General features: G+C 42.4%; 1 protein-coding gene across 1 annotated transcript in view; it reads left to right on the top strand.

The window, feature by feature from the left end:
* Positions 1-21,848, top strand: part of ERCC6L2 (ERCC excision repair 6 like 2) — a 148,158-nt gene that overhangs the window by 61,533 nt on the left and 64,777 nt on the right. Inside the window, exons 10-12 of the mRNA XM_088470187.1 lie at positions 16,729-16,800; positions 19,082-19,227; positions 19,337-19,432. Coding sequence (XP_088326313.1) covers positions 16,729-16,800; positions 19,082-19,227; positions 19,337-19,432 — 314 coding nt within the window. The remainder of the gene's footprint in view (positions 1-16,728; positions 16,801-19,081; positions 19,228-19,336; positions 19,433-21,848) is intronic.

Raw genomic sequence — 21,848 nt, 5'->3', positions numbered from 1 at the left:
ACATGTTAATAGTATGAATAAGCTTTTGTGATGTTGCATATACTTTTGACAGTATTTTCTCTTGTGTGGATGATTCTTTATAATTGTTCAGCTACATCAGATAGAAGATATTTTGGTACCTATATGGGCTGTACTATGTGTATATTTTGGACGCATGATCTGGTTTATAGTACCACATACAATCCCTATACACGTCAGGTATTTCTCCACCCCTTCAAGACTGTAAACTGCTTGAGAGGACTGTGAGCAGTGCACTCACTGTGCAGCATAAAGCACCAGTCGCAGTTTGATTGTGAAATACAGACATAAAAAAATAATCCAATGGTACCTGGGTGTGGTGGGAGGATAGAGTTCCAGTACTCCCACTTTATGCACTAGTTATATGAATCTAGTGTCAGTTTGGCAAAGTCCATGTACTTTTTTGTACCTGAATAATTCTTAAGTACTGCCATTTCTTGTCATTCCTTGTTTTTGCTCTTTGTCTCATCACAATATTAATAAGTTGTTTTCTTCTTCAGGTTCCATAGGGATCCACAGGGATACCATGGGGATAATGTGGTTGGAGTGATCCAGGCACCAAACAGTTAAAGCTTTCAGCTCCCAGGATGCCTCTGGTCCTCCTCCACATATACCCCGCCCCTGGCCACAGGCATTTAGTTGTTCATTTGGTACGACAGGATTCAGACGCACTGTTGTAATAGGAGACTGCTCAGGCAGTCCTAAGCTTTTATTTTCTATGTTTTTGAGTTAGCAGTGCTGAGTATCTGAATTAAGGGGGTCATTCAGACCCGTTCGCGAGCAAAGGACGCTCGCAAACGGGTCGATGTTGCCCCACTGCGCATGCGCACGACGGAGGGAACTCCGTCGTGCACATGCGCGAGACCCGGACTGCGACAACCAAGCTGTCGCTCCGGGTCTCGCAACAAAGGGGGCATGCTGTCGATGTTGATTGACAGCACGCCCCCTTTGGTGGGTGTGCCGGGGGCGTGGCGGCCAGACGGAGGCGTTCCCATGGGAACGCCTACCGTCTGAAGCCGGCCCCACTGACATCACTAGTGATGTCAGTGGGAGTGATTTTGGCTCTGATAGAGCCAAAATCATCCAGGGCTTGCGGCAGCGAGACCCTACCGCAGGGTCTCCGTCACAAGCCCGATGGTCGCGATGGTCTTGACCATCGCGACCATCATCATGGACACTCGCATAAGCTGTGGGTGGTAACCCACAGCTATGCGAGCATCCATGAGGACGCTCCTAAAACAGGTAGGAGGGCCCTGATTCAGAGCGAGCGCTCTGGTCAGAGCGTTCAGCTCTGAATCAGGCCCTAAGTTCGCATGCACTGCGACTCCTTCTACCTCCACCGGGCCGCAACACCAGTAACCTCTCTGGTGATTTTGGCGGGTGATGGCAGAGCTTGCTAGTATCGATACTGGGGCTGGACTGCAACCGGAAGCACAAAGATGTCCGGGAAGGCGATTCCTCGCTTACGGGGAATTGCGTTCGGAGACGCATCGGAAGCCGCAGCAGTGAGGGCCCGGAGCGTCCTCACTAGACCACCGGGGCCTTATCGTCTGACGCCAGGATCGGCAGCAGACTCTTCTGCTGCCATGAGGCCAGCGTACCCTACTGGTTGATATAGCTTAGGGAAGGTAGACTCTCCCCCGACAGCTCCTCCCCCGACCCAGACGCAGTTCCTTCAAAGGTTTTTGCGCGTCTGGGTCTCTCCTCCTCCACACCTCGTGTATATGAGATGCTCACAGTCCACAATTGTTGCACTGCTGTAGCTGTTGGTCTCAGGAGGTTTTGGGTCAGTCTCCCTGTATACCTCTCCCATGGGTCAGGTATAAAGTGCTCTATATCCTACCAAGAATCATGTTTTGAGTAGTTGATCCAGAGCCCATTGCAACTAAATTGCATATACATTGTGACTGTTTGCTAGCTGCTGTGTTGATACTGCCTTTTATTTCCGACTGTCAGTTATAACTATCACTGTTGACCTCCTCATCCCTCTGTTGCAGGTGTATGGGTTTTTTTCTTTATTTTTCACATTTACTTGTTTTTTGTTAAGGCTGTCACATTACATCACTTTGCATTGTTACCTTTGTCATTGATATGTCAAAAGATAAAGGGAAACAGGAGGGGGGAGGCCTCTGTGCTGGTTTCATGTAAATCCTGTTTGACGGGCTTGTCCTCTCAGGACTTAATAAAGGATGGTTTGTGTGCTGTCTGTTATAAAGAACCACCTCACCAGTCCAGTATACCAGTCCCTGTACAAGAGCCATCTTGGGTGTCCTCCTTGTCTCAGGTAATGAAGCCGTTTGTGGATCGTATGGCTACTCCCATGCTGCCTCCTTGTATGGGGTACCAACAGCATGCTATGTTTGCGCCTCCTACACATCCCTCCTGGATGGATGCTTATGCCCACTGAAGTCAGTCAGCTGTTGCGAGCAGACCGGTAGTCAATAAGGCACCTAAACGGAAGTTATCTTTTTATCGGTCTGTTCAGCATATGGATTCAGACACATCATCAGAGGAATGAGATGATGCGCAGGATTCTTCTTTGGGGTCTAGCTCGGCAGAGGAGGACCATCCTTCTACAGTGGATGCTCCTTCTTTGGTGAGGGCAGTCAACTCAATCTTAAATATACAGGATGATGAACCAGCTCATAGTAAGAAGGCTCCACTGTTTAAACACCGAAAGGTGGCCAAAATGGAGTTTACTAAATCCGAGCAGCTCACTGAGCTTTATGGAAGAGGCATGGGGTAACCCGGATAAACGGGTTTATATGAATAAAAGATTAACATCGCTGTATCCTTTCCCAGCTTCTGAATGTACTAAGTGGGAAATCCCTCCTACTGTGGATGCTCATGTGACACACTTAGTCAGGAATGCTACGTTGCCTATTCCGTCAGCATCTTCTCTTAAGGATCCTACAGATAGGAAAATGTAAACATGTCTTAAGGCAATATTTTCATCATCTGGAGCTATGGCTGGGGCTTGGGTAGCCAAAGCTGGTGAAGAATGGATGGGGGCATTGGAGAATTCTCTACCAGATGCTACCAGAAAAAAGCTCACATATATCTCCCACATATGGGAAGCAGCCTCCTATTTGCGGTACTCTTCTAAAGCATCAGCAGCCTCAGTGGTGGCTCGTAGGGTCCTTTGGTTAAGGTCCTGGAAAGCTGATACAGGGTCAAAGAAAGCCCAGGAATCCTTACCTTTCTATGGAAATATACTTTTTAGGGCAGAGTTAGATAAGATAATAGCTACTCTGGCAGCCTCAAAATCTGCAGGTCTGCAATCTCCGGCTACATTAAAGTCTAGGCAGTTTTCTTTTCGGTCCTTTCGTCCCCAGGGACGAGCAAAGGAACAGTCTTCTTCCAGGCAGTCTAGTTTTCGCAGGACAAACAGGCGACAGACTAAGAGGTCTGGACCGGCCAGGAATAAAGATGAATACAAAGCAAAATAACATAGTATTTCTATTATGGCAACTCACGTATGATGTGTAGTACATGGATGTTATGTCGACATGTAGACATGCACAATCTCGACATGGACATAATGTTGACATTGTGTCGACATAATGTTTTTCGAGCATTAAAGCCCTAAACCTAACCCTAATGACAGCCGAACCCTAAAGCTAAACCTGTACTATCCTCATTGTAACTGTTGAAATTCACAATGTTGACATAATTAATCCATTCCTTTGTGCATGCCTCATGGCTCCACGTGTGCCCTTAGTGTTGGGCTGTGCTCTGTTCGTTCTTCTAATATAATGTATAAATATTTTGGTATGGTGACTCTGGCTAAAGTTGCCATTGCCAGGTCTTGGATGGCAAAGGAGGCGTCTGAGGTAAATAAGTGAAATATGTTTGCCAATACCACTATGCAATATGAGAGATTATTATCATTTATCTATATGGCGCCACAAATGTTCCGCAGCACCTTACAAAGTACATAAACAAGTTGTAGACAAGCGACTTACAGAACAATACAATACAGGACCAGGACATGGATAATATATATTGCTACATTAGCGACCATAACACCCAGATAAGCAACAGAGCATAAGCAACCAAGTGTTAGGTGCCCTAGTGGTGAGTAAGAAGTAGATGAAACTAAAGGAGGGAGAAGCACAAGAGGGTAGAGGGCCCTGCTCGTAAGAGCTTACATTCTAAAAGATCAAATGTACACTAGCCGCAACAGCCCACACAAGTACCATAAGATATGGGCGCCCTGGTTTCAGGTATGTTCTTCTATCTGCTGAAGAGGCCACTAAATGTGCAGAGAGGGGCCATGCGTTTGACCAGTCCTCCCTAATTTAATACCCATTTGCTCTTTTTTTATGCCTTTTATATTTATGCTATTTGTGAACCATGGCCCTCATTCAGAGCCGTACGCTCTGAGCAGAGCGCACGCTCTGAATGAGGGCCGGGCTCCATTTTCATGGAGCGTCCTCCTGGACGCTCGTATAGCTGTGGGTCACCACCCACAGGCTATACGAGCGTGCTTTGTGATGGCCGCGATGGTCGAGACCATCGCGACCATCGAAATTGCGAGCCGGAGCCTGCGGTTGAGGTTTTCAACCGCAAGCTCCGGAGTGATTTTGGCTCTATCAGAGCCAAAATCACTCCCACTGACACCACTAGTGATGTCAGTGGGCCGGCTTCTGACGGGAGGCGTTCCCGTGGGAACGCCCCCGTCAGGGAGGCACGCCCACCAAAGGGGGCGTGCTGTCAATCAACATTGACAGCACGCCCCCTTTGATCGGACACAACGAGCGAAGGACTTTCCTTCGCTCGTCGCGTCTGGCGCATGCGCACGACGGAGCTCCCTCCGTCGTGCGCATGCTCAGTGCATAACATCGACCCACTTGCGAGCGGACAGCCGCTCGCGAGTGGGTCTGAATCAGGCCCCATGTTTTTATTTATCTCTATTGTCTGTATATTTTTCAACTGGGCTTATGTGTATGACATTTGCACTCCATGTATGGATACAGGGCCTGTTTCAGAGCCGGACGCTATTTGCGGACGGTTCACGCCTCCATGTCTGAACGAGCGAACAAAACTTGCGGTCGTTTTTTGGATAACTACGCCCTCTGGCCGCTCGCATCCTACGTCATGTCCGCTATTTATTAGATTAATCGAGTACATCGACCAACATATGAACTGCTCGCTATTCTTGTGGTTGGTTTTTCCTACCACAATTTTGCGAGCAGTTCTGACTATAAAATAACCCAGTGACGTGGTCAATGACGCTGCTGTATTAATTATGCACACCATAAAACGCCCGTTTTGACCTTTAAGCACGCCTGCGTTCAGATCTCCACTCCCCGTTTTCAAGCACCTTCCCCTGTTACCACCCGCATACGCCTCCTCCTGTCACTCAAAATAGCAGGCATTCGCTATTTAGCGAACAAACGATTTTCGGCCGCACTGACTGGTTCGCGCATGCATATTACGATCCGTACGCATGCGCAGTTGGGCAAACATCGCTCGGAACGAACGAGCGGCCTCTTACGAGCGGCTCTGAATCAGGCCCACAGTACACATCTCTATATTTTGTTTTTGATGTTAGTATGTTTGTAGTATGTATTTTTTTTTGTCCTGTCCTTGTCTACTTAGTTTCACCAAAACTAATCTATGATGACAAGAAAATATTCTTGAGTTTAAAATAAAAATGTTGAAAAGCCAAGGTCCATCTATAGGTTTATTGCATTTTACAACACCAGAACAGACGCATCTTAGCCTGCAGTTTTCACACAGAAGGTGTTACTGCGTTTTCATTCTGCATAATTTTTTCTCTTTTTTTTAATTTTCTTTTTAAAACACAATTTTTAGTTCACATCCACTTTTCACAACTTTGGCATGTCCTCAGATGTCTGCACTGTCATACTTTTTCTTCCAGGAAAAAGGAGATTTTGCTAATCAAAACTAAAGGTTACAGTACCTCCTTTAGCGGTGATGTCTAGACCTAGGAGGAGTCCTAGTAACAGTATACTTTTGTTAATGGATCATCCCTTCTCCCAGTCAAGAAGTAATAGACACCCTATTCATCTGTGCTCACATTACATATCTCGAAGAAAAGGATTTCACGATAAGTGGAAACCTTGTTTAACCAAATAATAAACATATTTAGCATTGTTTATATTTGTGAAACTGCTATTCTGCTTATTGACAGCTAACTGAACACTGAACATAATACTAGCAGCTTCGCACAACCTCTGGGAGTTTCCTGATGGTACACAAGATACTGTGAAACTAGATTTAGGAGAATGAAGGACCCTAAGAGAACATAATGAGCAGGGTAGAACTAGAGTGCATGCAATTTACCTTTATTTGTATCTAAGTGGTAGCTGGGAATTGTTCTATTGTAGTTTGATTTCCATTCAGATAAATAATGTCTAGAAGAGTAAATGGAAGTTTTGGCATTAATTAGATTTTCAGATAATGTGCATTTGTTTAATTGAATAAATCTTATGGTTTAAATATCTCTTGGCCTCTGAGAATGGCCAGCATAGCTGACGCAGAAGAATCCTGTCTTTTCTCTCAGTGGTGCGTTGCATCAGCAAAGTCACATTGCCAGATGTGGACATGCTTTTCTTAAATATAACTGTATCCACATTTTGCACAAATCCCGCATTTATTGTATCCCCAACAGAAGAACATCTTTTTGAGTACTGGTAGTTGGAAACTCATACTATGTCAAGAATATGAGAAGTCAGCATCTACTATAAACACAAGAAAGGAGGGAGTGTGGCAAATACATCTTACAGATTATTTAAACAAGACTTACTCCGAGATGGTTTTACTTTAAAACCTTTGCAGTATTTAATGTCAGCAGCAAGTAGCAACCCTTCAAAATCTGTATTATTGTCATATACTGTGCAGACAGATTGCAAGATTACTGATATGTTTAGATGTGCAAATTCAAATGAGTTTAGATTCATTGTTTTAAAAACTTTTTATTAAGTACATATATGCAATAGTATGTATTAATACATGATGCATATAGTATAGAAATCAAATAAATGTAATCACAAAAATAGTTTTACAAGAGTCAGTGAGTCAGGACATTTAATTTTAGAAATATACTAGCTGATGTACCCAGTTTCACCCGGGTAGCCCTTAGATATGTTTTGTTTCCATTTCCATCTCACCACTCCAGTAACACATTAATGCTTCACCACTATAGTGATGCATCCTTTCCCTCATTGCTTTAGTAAGACATTACCCTCCCTCAACTGTGTACTAACACATTCCACTCCCTCTCCTCTGTAGTAATACATTTCCCACCCTTGTCCAGTGTTGTAACACATTCAACATTCCCCTCCCTCACGCCTGTAGTAACACATTACCCTCACTCACATCTGCAGTAACTTATTCCCCTCCCTCATCTCTGTAGTAACACATTACCCTCACTCACCTATGTTGTAACACATTCCCTTCCCTCACCCCGTAGTAAGCATTTGACATTCCCCTCCCTCTCATGTGTAGTAGCGCATTCCCCTCCCTCACCCCTATAGTAACACATTATCTTCCTTCACCTGTTATAACACATTCCCTTCACATATCTGTGTAGTAACACATTCCCTTCCTTCACTATTCAAATAGGGGAGCCACGCCAACTGCCAGTGATGTTTGGCAGCACTTGGGGTGACAGTGGGTGCTTGAATATTGAACTGTGCTACAAGCACGATGAGACAGTCAGTCAGGACATTGCACAGGGGGAGGAAACATTTTATCCCTTCTCACCCCCTTAGGAGTCGAATTTCAACAAAAATCCCTGCTTAGTGGGTAATTACGTCATGAAAGGGATATTCTCCCCAATTTTGATGTTTCTAGGACCAGGGGTCTGGACTGGATTTTGATGAGTCACTCATTGAGTCTGTGAGTTAGTCAGGACATTTGATTATATATATATATATATATATATATATATATATATATATACACACTAGCTGGAGTACCCGGCGTTGCCCGGGATTTTAAGAATGTTTTGTTTACATATCATCCTCCAACAAACCTCTCCTCAGGCAGGCCTCACGGAAAGTGTGACAAACTTCCCCATCAACAGTCCTAAGGTCTTCAAAGGAAGTAGGACCTGTAACGGTGTAAAGCAAACTTCGGAGATAGAAGCATTCAAAATTTGTTGGATGTACAGTGTAAACACGGCCAAGAGCTTCTGTTGCTCTCATACCAGGATGACCATGTACAGCGACTCCCTGTTTTCTGCGCATAAAAACTTTTAGAGAAGCATTCCATGTGTAATATTTTGGCAGCTCACAGTACAGCAGAGTCCTTGCAAAGTCATCAGTATGACACAGTTCGAAGAAAGAAGTCAATGGTGTTGCGTAATTTGGAATAGTCAGAGCTGAGAATGCTGGCAAAGCCTGCTAAAGCTTTCTCTTCGATAATAAACATTAAGATCATGACAACACAAAATGCTTGCTCCGAGGCCCTACCCATATGCCGTGAGGCCCCACAATGAGCGGACAGCAAAAATTGTGTTTTTTAATTAATTAAAAATTTACAGTAATTAATTTTGATTTGAAATTTTTTTACTTTCCCCTGCCGTGTTTTAATACGCTCGTATGTAAAATTTCACGATCTTCGCTTGTAAACTGTGTGTTTGTAAAGAGAGACAAATTTTCGCTTTTATATGGTAGAGAAGATAGAAAAGAAAAAATATTAGATAAGCTAAATCCTTTTGTAATTCCGGACCTGACCTGTAGAGGGCGAATGCTATGCAAAAAATATGTTTTTTAATTGATTAAAAATTAACAGTAATTAATTTTGATTTCAAATTTGTTTAGTTGCCTCCGCCGTGTTTTAATACGCTCGTATGTAAAATTTCACGATCTTGGCTTGTAAACTGTGGATTTGTATAGAAAGACAGAAGGACAAATTTTCACTTTTATATAGTAGAATATATATATATATATATATATATATGTAGTGGATGCGGACTGGCACTCCTGTGACATAAGCAACTGTGCCCTGGTGCCTCCTGAAGAAATGGTTTAGACGGAGTAGAAAAACAGCGGCACTCAAGGTCTTTTCAAAGAATCAATGAAGTGTATTGACAAAGGGGCTGCGGGCATCGAAACGTTGGAACCATGCTGTGATGTTTTATTTGAATTAGGGATGTGCAGGCTCGGATAGGTTCGAGTTTGCACGTGGAGTTCGGATTTTTCCCTCCAAAAAAACGGAACTCAGAACGAGGCAAAACGTCATCTTACATGGACGAACATCATCATTCCTGGTCTTTTGTCCAGGAATGATGATGTTCGTCCATGTAAGATGACGTTTTGCCTCGTTCTGAGTTCCGTTTTTTTGGAGGGAAAAATCCGAACTCCACGTGCAAACTCGAACCTATCCGAGCCTGCACATCCCTAATTTGAATACACTTCATTGATTCTTTGAAAAGACCTTGAGTGCCGCTGTTTTTCTGCTCCATCTATATATATATATATATATATATAGTAGATATATATAAAAGGGAGGGTAGTTCAGACATAAATGACCACCTGGTCTGGTCATCATTCAAACAGTGAGCTGTTTGGGGGTACAGGACATGTTTATAGCCCATGAAGACCATCACGGGTCCTTCTAACAGGTGCCTCCACTCCTGTAAAGCAGGTTTAATTGCTAACAATTCCTTGTCCCCCATAGCACAGTTCTTCTCGGAAACTTAAAGCTTGTGGGAGAAGAAACTTCTGGAGTATCACTTCCGCCTGTGTTTTTTGAAAGAGGATAGCCCTGCCTCCAACAGTAGAGGCATGCACCTCTAAGAAACAATGCTGATCAGAATTCTGCTGCCTTAGAATTGGTGCCGATGTAAAGAGTTGATTTAGTTGAGTAAACACGTCTTTAGCTTCAGGACCAACTTCCATTGAATAATTTCTGATGAACTGCTTGTAAGAATTGTAGAATCCCAAGAATTGCTAAGTCGCTTTTTGCTCCGTAGGATGTGGCCAATTGACGATGGCAAAAAGCTATTCAGTATCCATCCGAAGACTTGCACCAGAGATGATATATCTCAAAAATGCAATCTCCTCTTGCTCAAAGATGCATTTCTCCATTTTACAGTGTAGCTAGTTTGCACTAAGGCAGTGAGGCTGCAGACATCTCTCACCCAGGCTTGTTGAAAACCTTTTTAAAGGCATCCAGAAAGTTTGCACTATTGTGTACTAGAGGATTATTTTTTTCCCATAAGGGAGAGGGCCAAGCCAAGACCTGCCCCAACAACAGAGAGATGATACACGTGTCCACCTATATCTAGCCTCCTTGCGCATTAAACAGTCCTTCTAGTATTTTAAGGGAAAAAAGTTGCATGAAAAGTTGCTCGTCGCTACCGAGTCAGTCCACTGCATGGCTCCAGGATTGTTAGAGGTTATTTTGGTCCATTGTGGACTTCTTGTTTAACACCCAAATGAATTACCCAAACATTGTCTGACCGGACAATTGGTTCAGGCTTCCTTGAATTGTTGCCTTGAAGAAGAAACGGCAAAATATGTTTTATTCGCTATATCTAAATGGTGTAATCTATTTTTGTCCCTCTGTGAATCATCATGTCCATTTGTAGTCTCACACAGAAAACCACTTTTAAATATTAGTGCAGTTAGGTGGTTTTTTAAACTGCTGACCTGCTGTCCATGAACATAGGATTCTCTTAACCACCGTTTTAGATGACATACCTTTAGCTGCAAGCACAAAGGAAATCAACTCCTTTCTCTTTTCTTTCTTTTTTATTATCTCCAAATCATTTCTTACATTTGGTCTACTACTTTCTCTCTTGATTATCAGTATAAAGTTTGCATACTACAGCCATAGTCACATTAGATTTAATCGCTGTACCTTTAGAATCATGCAATCTTTTCAAATATTTTTCCATCTATTCATCCATAGGTAATGCAGCTTTCGCTGATAAACAGACTACTGCTGAATCCACTTTGGTTATAGAATCCAAGTTCCTGTGCTCAGTTTCTCTAAAATAAGGCTTCTGGGGAGAAGTTCTAGTTCCATAGTGCAGGTTGTGGGTAACAAGTGTCTAGCCTTTTTGTATGCTGACTCATCCTTATGACGTAAGCCTCAGAGGTCACGTTGTATGCCACAATGCCATTGCAGGAGCTTTTAAAATATTCAAAGATTCCTGCATGCTTTGTCTGCTACAAAACTGGTTGTTGAGACCAGTTCCTGGAAGCCAACTCTTTGTTCTGGTAGGCCATACAGCATTGGAATGACATTGGGACCATCTGGATTTTCTTTGTGGTAGACAAGTTTTCTCTTCATAACCGAACTGTCCGTGCTTTGTCTGTGCCTTGCTCAACTAAAGAGACAGGAAAATATAAGGAGGGAAAGGATTTAGTCACACTATAGACCTTCCGGTGGGTGTAAACTTTTTGGTGTCTCTGCACCAAGGTTTAACCCATGCCAGGGCTGCCATGGATACTGAACAAAATATTGTAAATGTAATGGAATGATTTGGAAACCTGTGCTTTTTGGGGTATAAGCTTGCTACTGAAAATTTTCTAATTGCACGTATAATTACGTGTCAATTTGTTAACACTATTTTTATTCAATAAGCATTGTGACTTTTTGTCATATTACATTCCATTTAATAACGTTTGGTCTTTGTGTTCTTAAAGAATTTGTGTGTCAAGCTGGTATTTATAATGCTAGATTAGACTTGCACAGTCAAGTCTTCCTGTATGTTATCCAATACATTTGGCCTTTCTCTGTAAAATATTCATGCATAAGTTTTGTATGGGACAAAACTAGAGCACCACATGTTTAACACTAAAGACATACTAATCACAATAATAAATATTTGTGCTGTAATATATTAAAGAAATATATTGGGCCTAATGCAAAGTTAAATGGAAATGTGGGTGTATGTTGCTCCCGAAATGCAGAGTTGTACACATCTTGTGGCGAGCTGACCCTATGTTTACACTTGGTTTGCTACTGGCACTTACCCAACAGTTATGTCCAAAGGGTACACCTGGAAACAGGCATTTTAAACTTATGTCCAGGTGTACCCTTTGGATTAGATTTAATCGCTGTACCTTTAGAATCATGCAATCTTTTCAAATAGTTTTCCATCTATTCATCCATAGGTAATGCAGCTTTCGCTGATAAACAGACTACTGCTGAATCCACTTTGGTTATAGAATCCAAGTTCCTGTGCTCAGTTTCTCTAAAATAAGGCTTCTGGGGAGAAGTTCTAGTTCCATAGTGCAGGTTGTGGGTAACAAGTGTCTAGCCTTTTTGTATGCTGACTCATCCTTATGATGTAAGCCTCAGAGGTCACGTTGTATGCCACAATGCCATTGCAGGAGCTTTTAAAATATTCAAAGATTCCTGCATGCTTTGTCTGCTACAAAACTGGTTGTTGAGACCAGTTCCTGGAAGCCAACTCTTTGTTCTGGTAGGCCATACAGCATGGGAATGACATTGGGACCATCTGGATTTTCTTTGTGGTAGACAAGTTTTCTCTTCATAACCGAACTGTCCGTGCTTTGTCTGTGCCTTGCTCAACTAAAGAGACAGGAAAATATAAGGAGGGAAAGGATTTAGTCACACTATAGACCTTCCGGTGGGTGTAAACTTTTTGGTGTCTCTGCACCAAGGTTTAACCCATGCCAGGGCTGCCATGGATACTGAACAAAATATTGTAAATGTAATGGAATGATTTGGAAACCTGTGCTTTTTGGGGTATAAGCTTGCTACTGAAAATTTTCTAATTGCACGTATAATTACGTGTCAATTTGTTAACACTATTTTTATTCAATAAGCATTGTGACTTTTTGTCATATTACATTCCATTTAATAACGTTTGGTCTTTGTGTTCTTAAAGAATTTGTGTGTCAAGCTGGTATTTATAATGCTAGATTAGACTTGCACAGTCAAGTCTTCCTGTATGTTATCCAATACATTTGGCCTTTCTCTGTAAAATATTCATGCATAAGTTTTGTATGGGACAAAACTAGAGCACCACATGTTTAACACTAAAGACATACTAATCACAATAATAAATATTTGTGCTGTAATATATTAAAGAAATATATTGGGCCTAATGCAAAGTTAAATGGAAATGTGGGTGTATGTTGCTCCCGAAATGCAGAGTTGTACACATCTTGTGGCGAGCTGACCCTATGTTTACACTTGGTTTGCTACTGGCACTTACCCAACAGTTATGTCCAAAGGGTACACCTGGAAACAGGCATTTTAAACTTACGTCCAGGTCTGCATAGTTCGCATTTTCGTCAACATGCCTTTACTGAACGTTGCCTACATGAGAATGTTCCATCATGGCCCAGTTACACCTCTTCAGTCATAAGTGTAGTTTTGATAGAAATGTGCACGACTCTGCTTAACCCGTTTTTGGGTACACACAGATTTGGCGCATATGCAGTGAGTAAAGCTACACTCCACCAACAGGTGTACATTTCTGTATCAGACCCAATGTTCTTATTGCACATTGTTGTCAAACTGTGAAAGCCCATCTACTGTGACAAGGTAACCTCATTCAGGCGGGTAACTTCACTAACAATTCATTTGTATAACAGGGATACCTATACCACATGGAAACAAATATGGAAACACCTCTTCTTAGTAGTGTGTTTGGTTGTTTCAGCCACACCAATTACATTTGCATAAAATTAAGAACGAGCCATGCAATCTCAATAGTCAATCATTAAGTGTAGAACTAAACAGCTCAGTAACTTTGATTGTGGCACTGCTACAGGATGCCACCTTTGCAGGAGGTCAGTGTGTCAATTGTCTGCTGTAGCTGCCCTGAGTAACTGTAAGTCCTGTTATTGTGGAGTAGAAAATTTAAGAGCAAAAACAGTCAGCCATAAAGCAGTGGGCAACACAAGCACACAGATTGGCATCACCGAGTGTTATAGAGTGTAACGCATAAATGTCATTTGTTTTCAGTTACATATCATTTATACCGGGTATGTCATTTGTTTTCAGTTACATATCATTTATACCGGGTACACACTAGATGATATGTTGTCCGATCGGGCCAGATTGGACGACATATCGGGCACATCGTCTAGTGTGTACCTTCAATGTCGATGCGCGCTCACGCACATTGTCAGCAACATCGTCCATCGTACCTGCATGCTGGTCCGACGGGCGACATCGTTAGTGATGGCCATGCTGCCGAATGCAGCATGATCCTCGCTGTTGAGCCATCGCTGCCAGCATTGACAAGTGTGTATGCATTTTCCAATGCGGCATCCCGCCTGGTGCCATGGCTTACGAGGTCGGTACACACTAGACATCGTCTTGTGTGTACCGGCCTTTACTACCAAGTTTAAAACTATCTCTGGAAGCATTAGTCCAAGAACATGCATGGGGTTTCCATGGCCGAGCAACCATGCAAAAGCCTCACATGCGCACAAGCCTGCAATGCTAAATATCAGTTGAAGTGGTGTAAAGTAGACCATCATATAACTATGGAGAAGTGGAAATGTATGAACAATACACCTCACCACCTGGTAGCCTGATAGATGGACCTGGAATTGGAATTGGCAGAAGAAAGGATGATACTACCTGCTGATTGAAAAATAATGGTCTTGGGCTGTTTTTATGGTTTGTACCCTGCCCCTTAGTTCCAGTGAAGGAAAATCGTAATGATAAAGCATACAATGACATTCTATAGAATTGTCTGCTTCCAACTTTATGGCAAGAGTTTGGTGAATCAAAAAAATGGTTTGCCTAGTTTGGTGCGGAATAACTTGATTTCACTGCACAGAGACCTGTCCTCAACCCCATCAAATACCTTTGGCATGCATTGGAATGCAGACTGCGAGCCAGGCCTATTTATCCAACATGGATGCCAGATCTCCCTAATGCCTTTATAATGTAACTAGATAGATGCACATCCCCGTCTGTCTCCCACTTCCCTGTAGATTGTAAGCTCCTACGAGCAGGACCCTCTTGTGCTTTTTCTTCTGTCTCTTATGCCATCATCTCCTCACTGCCAACAAGCAGCAATGTTTTTAAACCTTGTCCGTAAGTCACGTTTTACTTTTTGTGTGTTCATATTGTTCCTGTTTATGTACTTTGTAAGGCTCTGTGGACCCCTTGTGGCTCCATATTAATAAAGAATAATAATAATAATAACCATGTTCCAGAATCTAGTTTAAAATCTTCACAGAAGAGTGCAGGCTGTTATACAGGTTGAGTCTCCCATATCCAAAATGCTTGGGACCAGGGGTATTTTGGATAATGGATATTCTGTATTTTAGAATATTTGCATACCATCAGTGTTCTACCCAGAAATTTTTTCCAGCCGGGTGGCATCCAAAAGTAGCCGGGTTGGGGACTTCGCAATTATGCACGTGCCGGGAAAAGGGGTATCTCCCAGACCAATCCAGCCCGACATGTCTCAGGCTGCTCCCCCACTGGCTCTCAGTCAAAAGTGCCCATTATGCAGTGCCCCCTGTATTTGTGCCCTTTATACAGTGCCCCCTGTAGTTTTCCCCTTTATGCATTGCCCCCTGGCTGGCCCCTTTATGCAGTGCCCCAAGGCTGGCCCCTTTATGCAGTGCCCCCAGGCTGGCCCCTTTATACAGTGCCCCCAGGCTGGCCCCTTTATACAGTGCCCCCAGGCTGGTCCCTTTATGGAGTGCCCCCAGACTGGTCCTGGTCCCAGCACTTACCTTTATTTGCTGGCCGCTCTCCCGCTCGCCGTTGCTGCTGCCTCGCGCTGACTGGATCTAACTAGATCCAGCAGGCGCGCGGAGCAGGCAGGCTCCTCACGTCGCGGGTGACGTCATGACGTCACCCGCGCAGTGCATCACTCGGAACGCTGGCCTCTGAAGTGATCGGAGGCTTCTTTAGCCACTTCAGAGGCCAGCGTTCCACAGTGGGGGTGGGCGGGGAAAAGTGGAGGGCGGCAGGCTGTTTCTGCCGGGAGATGCGCCCACAGAAAACAGCCTGGGGAGAACACTGTACTATAATGAAATGTCTTGGGAATGGGACCCAAATCAAAGCACAGAATGCATATATGTTCTATATATACACCTTATACATACAGCCTGCAGGTCATTTTATACAATATATTTAATAATTTTGTGCATCAAAAAAAGTTTGTGTTCATACATGAAATTCATTTATGTGTCATATACACCTTATACACACAGTCTGAAGGTTATTTTATACTGTATTTTAATAATTTTGTGCTTTAAACAAAGTCTGTGTACATTGAACAGTCAGAAAGCAAAGGCTTCACTTTCTCAGTCATGCTAATAATATTCCGTATTCCGGAATATTTGGATATGGGAGACTCAACCTGTAGCATCAAAGAGGGACCAACTCCATATTAATGCCTATGGTTTTATAATGAGATGTTCACCAAACACAGATGGGTCTTATGGTTGTGTATCAACATACTTTATTAGGTTTATTAGAGTTACAAGAAATCGGTATTGGCCTAAACTCCATACTTTAGCATATCTGAACATAATTATTTTTCATTCATAGTTTGTGATTTCAAATATATGTTTTGTTTATATAGTAGAAAGGAATGAATGTTAATGAACAGACCTGTTATGTAACAGTGTTTCAGGCCTAACGTTTTATTTACTGTGTAATGCTTTTGTTTTTTCTGCGCCATTAATATTGCCCCCATTTCCATGTAGCATTTTCCAGTTTTCACAGTAACATTGGGATGCTGTGATTCATTGCTGTCTTGTGGTTCACTTCCAGGTCCTTCAGCAGCTCCTAAATCACTGCAGAAAAAACAAGGATAAGGTTCTTCTTTTCTCTTTCTCCACAAAGGTGAGCACCATATGATGCCTGCCATGCTTGGCTGAGCCATAACTCTTGCTTGATAAAGCAAAATATTCTTCTTGCAACAGCTGTCAGCCACATTTCCTTCCTCACGTGCGATATGTGAAGTGGCATTGAAGTGCATAATGAGCGGTGTTTAAAAATCCTTACTAATTCTTCAGACTATCTGAAAAAATAAATAATATTAATTGTATTTTATAGTTCATACTATTTTCACAGATGTGTCATTTAATTTAGTATACAAACCGTTTTTACCTCCCTTCTCCTTACGTGTGGGGCAGCAGTAAAACTTGATAGCCCCATTGAGGTGGACGGATTTCTCTGAGTTTCTCCATCACCAGTGGGAATGCAGTACCATTTTTCTTTTACTCTTTAATTGTTTTTTTTTATAGATTGTACCTGTGATCGTCATCATAAATATTTTTCAAACAATGATCAAAGTGTATTTCAAATAGAGTGAAAATATGCTTAAACTATAGTGATTACTAGGATGCTAGTAATGCAAACGTCGAGTGACTCAAGCAGAAAACAGTTGTTCTAATTGTGCACATGTATATATATGTATATAAAATAGTATACACACTAGTGTGGCAAGGGGACACACTATAAAATATTGCAATATAGCAACATTTCTTGACAGCTATATTCCTATAGACAATTAGCTATTTGTATATGTATAATCAGAAGTTTATTTATCCACCTCGATTATTACTGTAACAACTTCATATATTATTTACACCTCGCTATTGTGTTGCATAGTTTGACTGGATCTCCGCCACAATTGCCACCTGGCCCACATTATATAACCATGCTAATGAAGATGATACCTCTGTGACTGTTATTTTTAGATTGTATCCCCTTGCCGCATTAGTGTGTTTTCTATTTTATTTTTCTGAGGAGCATTGCTTACATGTTCCAATAATTGTTGGACAGCTGTCAGCAACATTTCTTGTCAGCTACGTATTCATTGATGACCTGGATTTTATATATGCACAATTAGGGGCTTATGGTACTGTGTTCTAAACAACTTCATATTTTTGACATCATTATTTTGTTGCTTAGTATTTGTGCTTCTGCTTCTAATAAACATCCACTTTTTTTTTACCATCCATTGGACCTAAGATATTGGTTTACTGGGCAGCGCCAACTGGTATGACATGATTTTGTTTTTTTACATTCAACTCACCAGGTTTCACTTGGGAAACCACTTGTCATATGGGCTTGCTACACCCAGAGAAGCGCCCTTACTTATCCCTAAACACCTCTTTTTTCATTCACGGTTGCTATAATTGGTATACTGTACATGTTCTTAACTCACTACTTGGACTTCAGGAGATTCAGATATTTGTTATATGGACTAATAATGGAAGAATTATTTCTTGGTTTGAAAATGATGTAGATAAAAATTCACAATTGTGTTTGATGCCTTTGGCGTGGGCGGCCGCAAAGGAGGCAGGGCCTCACTGGGAGGGGCATGGTCTGGCGGCACACCCCTGATTTCATCACTCTGGTGGCATGCCCAGTACTCATGGAGATGCTGCGCTGCCCCCACAGACTCCCCCTACACTGTTGGCTCCTCTGTGACTGGGAGCCGGGCGCTGCACTGTGATGTTAATGTGCAGCGTCTGGCTTCTGGTCACTGTAAAAAAAGCCAGCATTAGGGGGTGACAACCTCCGTACTGCTCTAGTGATGATCACTACATAAGGTAGAAGAATTGTAACATTTACAAACTTGGCTAGTTATGCAGAAGAGTTTTAATTTCAGTGTGCCCAGGGCTGTGTAACTAGGGGTGGGCAAACGGTGTCGCCACCCAAGGCCTAGGGTGTGGCACTGTTGCTGCCCCATGTTACCTTTATTTGGAATGCAGCGTGTCTGTAACAGCACCCTGTGGCCTAGAAAACTGCTGCCTAGAGTGTATTTAGAATGCTCCAGGTATTCAACTACTACTTGGTTCCAGTAGTCCAGTCATAGCGTCACATGTTTGGGGGGTGGGGCCAACACAGGGCGCATTTTCGAATGTGTCTGACACAAAAAGGATGACATTCCCACAAAGAGGTCTGGGAGCATTTTGATAAAATGTGAAAACAATCCTATACAAATGTTTATAGAAAATAACATTTCCTTCTTAAGCCACGATACCAAAAGAAATAATTATGGCAACATTACAGGCTCTAATCTGTATACAATGATTGTTTGCTATTAGTAATGTACAGCTGATTACTGAGCTTTGTGATTGCCTAATACAATTCTCAATGCCTTTTATATCAGCTGCTTGATGTTCTGGAGAGATACTGCATGGCATCAGGGCTGGAGTATCATAGACTTGATGGAAGCACAAAGCCAGAGGACAGAGTAAAAATAGTGAAGGAATTTAACAGTATGCAAGATGTAAACATTTGCTTAGTTTCCACAATGTAAGTAAAATTAATTCCAATAATCTATGACAACAGATGTTAGTTTGACCATGCACTGACATTTTCAGCTGTTCTTGATATTGTTTTTTTCCCTTTTACATTATTAAAGGGCTGGAGGATTAGGGCTTAATTTTGTTGGAGCAAATGTCGTGGTGGTGTTTGACCCAACTTGGAATCCAGCCAATGACCTTCAGGCAATTGACAGGTAATTTGTAGCAATTTTATTATTAATTCTGAATGCAGATTTGTGTACTACTGTATGTTAGTCTCTGGGAAACGCTAAATAAATAAAGTATAAATACTAGCGTTCTTTATATATAATGAACCTATGGTATAAATTACCAGCATACCATATGTCCTAGTAGATTATGGTTACCAGATAAACGATAAAAGTAGAAAACATTCCTCTGTGGTTTCTAATCTTTCATTTTAGTAAATCACTTCTATTTAATATTCATAATGTTGAAGTGATGGTTACAAAAATGTACAATTTATTTTAACAGTTTGAATAGTTATTTGTAGTTTGGTTTCTAGACATCTGCGTTTGGTGTGTGTGGTTGGGGTTGTGCTGCTACTTGGCGATGATTATGGTGTTCCCGTAACTTTATTGTACCATCCATTTATTGTACCTGTGGAGCAGGGAAAATGAGTTGGAAAATGAAGTTTAAGGTGTTCTTACTTGTTGGCTATCTGAAGGTGTAAGAGTAGGTGATGGTAGTTGGTGTTGAGAATGTGTTTGGTCATGTCTGCTATCCTTATAGGGAATTCCTTATTGCCTACAAGGATAACCGTTACAGCCATCATATTTCAAGAAGAAATTCTCAACACCAACTACCATCGCCTACTCTTATACTATCAGATAGAATAGGAATTCATTTTATCTAATGTGGGCAGATATCTTTCTAAATAGATGTAATATGCCCTCTTTGTTTTCAACATATATATTTTCTACTATAGACTGCTATTCATACAATGCAGTACTAAGAAAGTAGATAGCATTATTAAGCTATAATCATGACAGCATAGATCTAATAATAGAACTACAGTAACAGTTAAGTTTAGATTCATTATACTATAGGCTAAACTATAATGACACAACTATTAATTATAGTTACTAATGGCTCCCGTTTGCATTAGATCAATAAAAGTAGGGGAGATATGTATCTCTTGGTTTTCCCCAGCGATCACTGCTCACCTCGCAGACCCACACCTCAACCCTGGCATTCTAAATGCACCAGATAACTGCAAAAGTGTTCACGAACCTTCGAGCGACCGTGGAGAAGATCACGCTCTAAGGCAGATTTTCTGTTTCATATTCATGGTCTCATCCTACAGTGCTACCCTTTCCCTCTCTAAACAGTCATATTTCAAAAACCTCATCTCCTCCCAGTCCTCAAATCCCCAGCGTCTCTTCACCACCTTCAACTCCCTCCTCTGCACACCCCCTCCTCGCCTCCCCCCCTCGCTCTCTGCCTTTGACTTTGCTACCTACTTTACATTTAAAATTGATTCCATACGTCAGGACATCATATACCACCAGTCCCCCAGCTCTCCACCTTTCCTGGATCACCCCTCCCCATCCATTTTACCGACTCTGACATCCTTCTCCCCTGTATCTGGAGAGGAAGTCATGGCCCTCTTCTGGTCTCCCCCCCCCCCCTACCACCTCCCCTCTGTACCCTATCCCTTCACATCTTCTCTGTTACCTCTCATTGTGCCTGTTCCCCTCTTGCCCACCTTCTCAATCTCACCCTCTCTTCTGGCACTGACCCTTCTGCATTCTAGTATGCTCTTGTCTCCCTCATTCCTAAAAACCTACCCTTGATCCTAACACTCTCTCCAACTACCATCCCATCTCTCTCCTACCTTTTGCCTCCAAGCTCCTTGAGCGTGTTGTTTACAACTGCCTTATCACCTTTCTTTTCTCCCACTCCCTCCTTGACCCTTTTCAGTCTGGCTTCCGTTCTCTCCACTCCACTGAAACTGCCCTCACAAAAAGCAGCAATGACCTCCTTGCTGCCAAATCCAAGGGCCACTATTCTCTGCTCATTCTCTTCGACCTCTCTGCTGCTTTCGACACTGTGGACCACCCTCTCCTGCAGCAAATCTTTCACTCCCTTGGTCTATGTGACACTGCCCTCTCCTGGCTATCCTCCTACCTCTCTGACCGATCCTTCTATGTCTCCTCTTATGACTCCTCTCCCCCCCACCCCCCACAGCCTCTTACAGTAGGTGTTCCCCAAGGTTCTGTTCTTGAACCTCTCCTATTCTCCCTCTATATGTTCTAACTAGGTGAACTCATCAGCTCTTTTGACCTCTATTATCATCTCTATGCTGATGATTCTCAGATCTACCTTTCCCCCTCTCTCCTCACTCGTATCTCCAACTGTCTCTCTGCTATCTCTTCCTGGATGTCCCTGCGATTTCTTAAACTTAATATGTCTAAGACTGAGCTTATAATTTTCCCACCTTCCAACATAACCACACTTCCCACCATTTCTTCTTCAGGGTCCATAAGGATCCACATGGATACTATGGGGTAATGTGGTTGGAGAGATCCAGGAACCAAACAGTTAAAGCTTTCCGCTTCCAGGATACCCCAGGTTCTCCCCATATATACC

Source organism: Taudactylus pleione, unplaced genomic scaffold (assembly GCF_031769625.1).
Source record: "Taudactylus pleione unplaced genomic scaffold, aTauple2 ptg000095l, whole genome shotgun sequence".
Lineage (NCBI taxonomy): Eukaryota > Metazoa > Chordata > Amphibia > Anura > Myobatrachidae > Taudactylus > Taudactylus pleione.
This window is presented reverse-complemented; position numbering and strand designations above follow the sequence as displayed.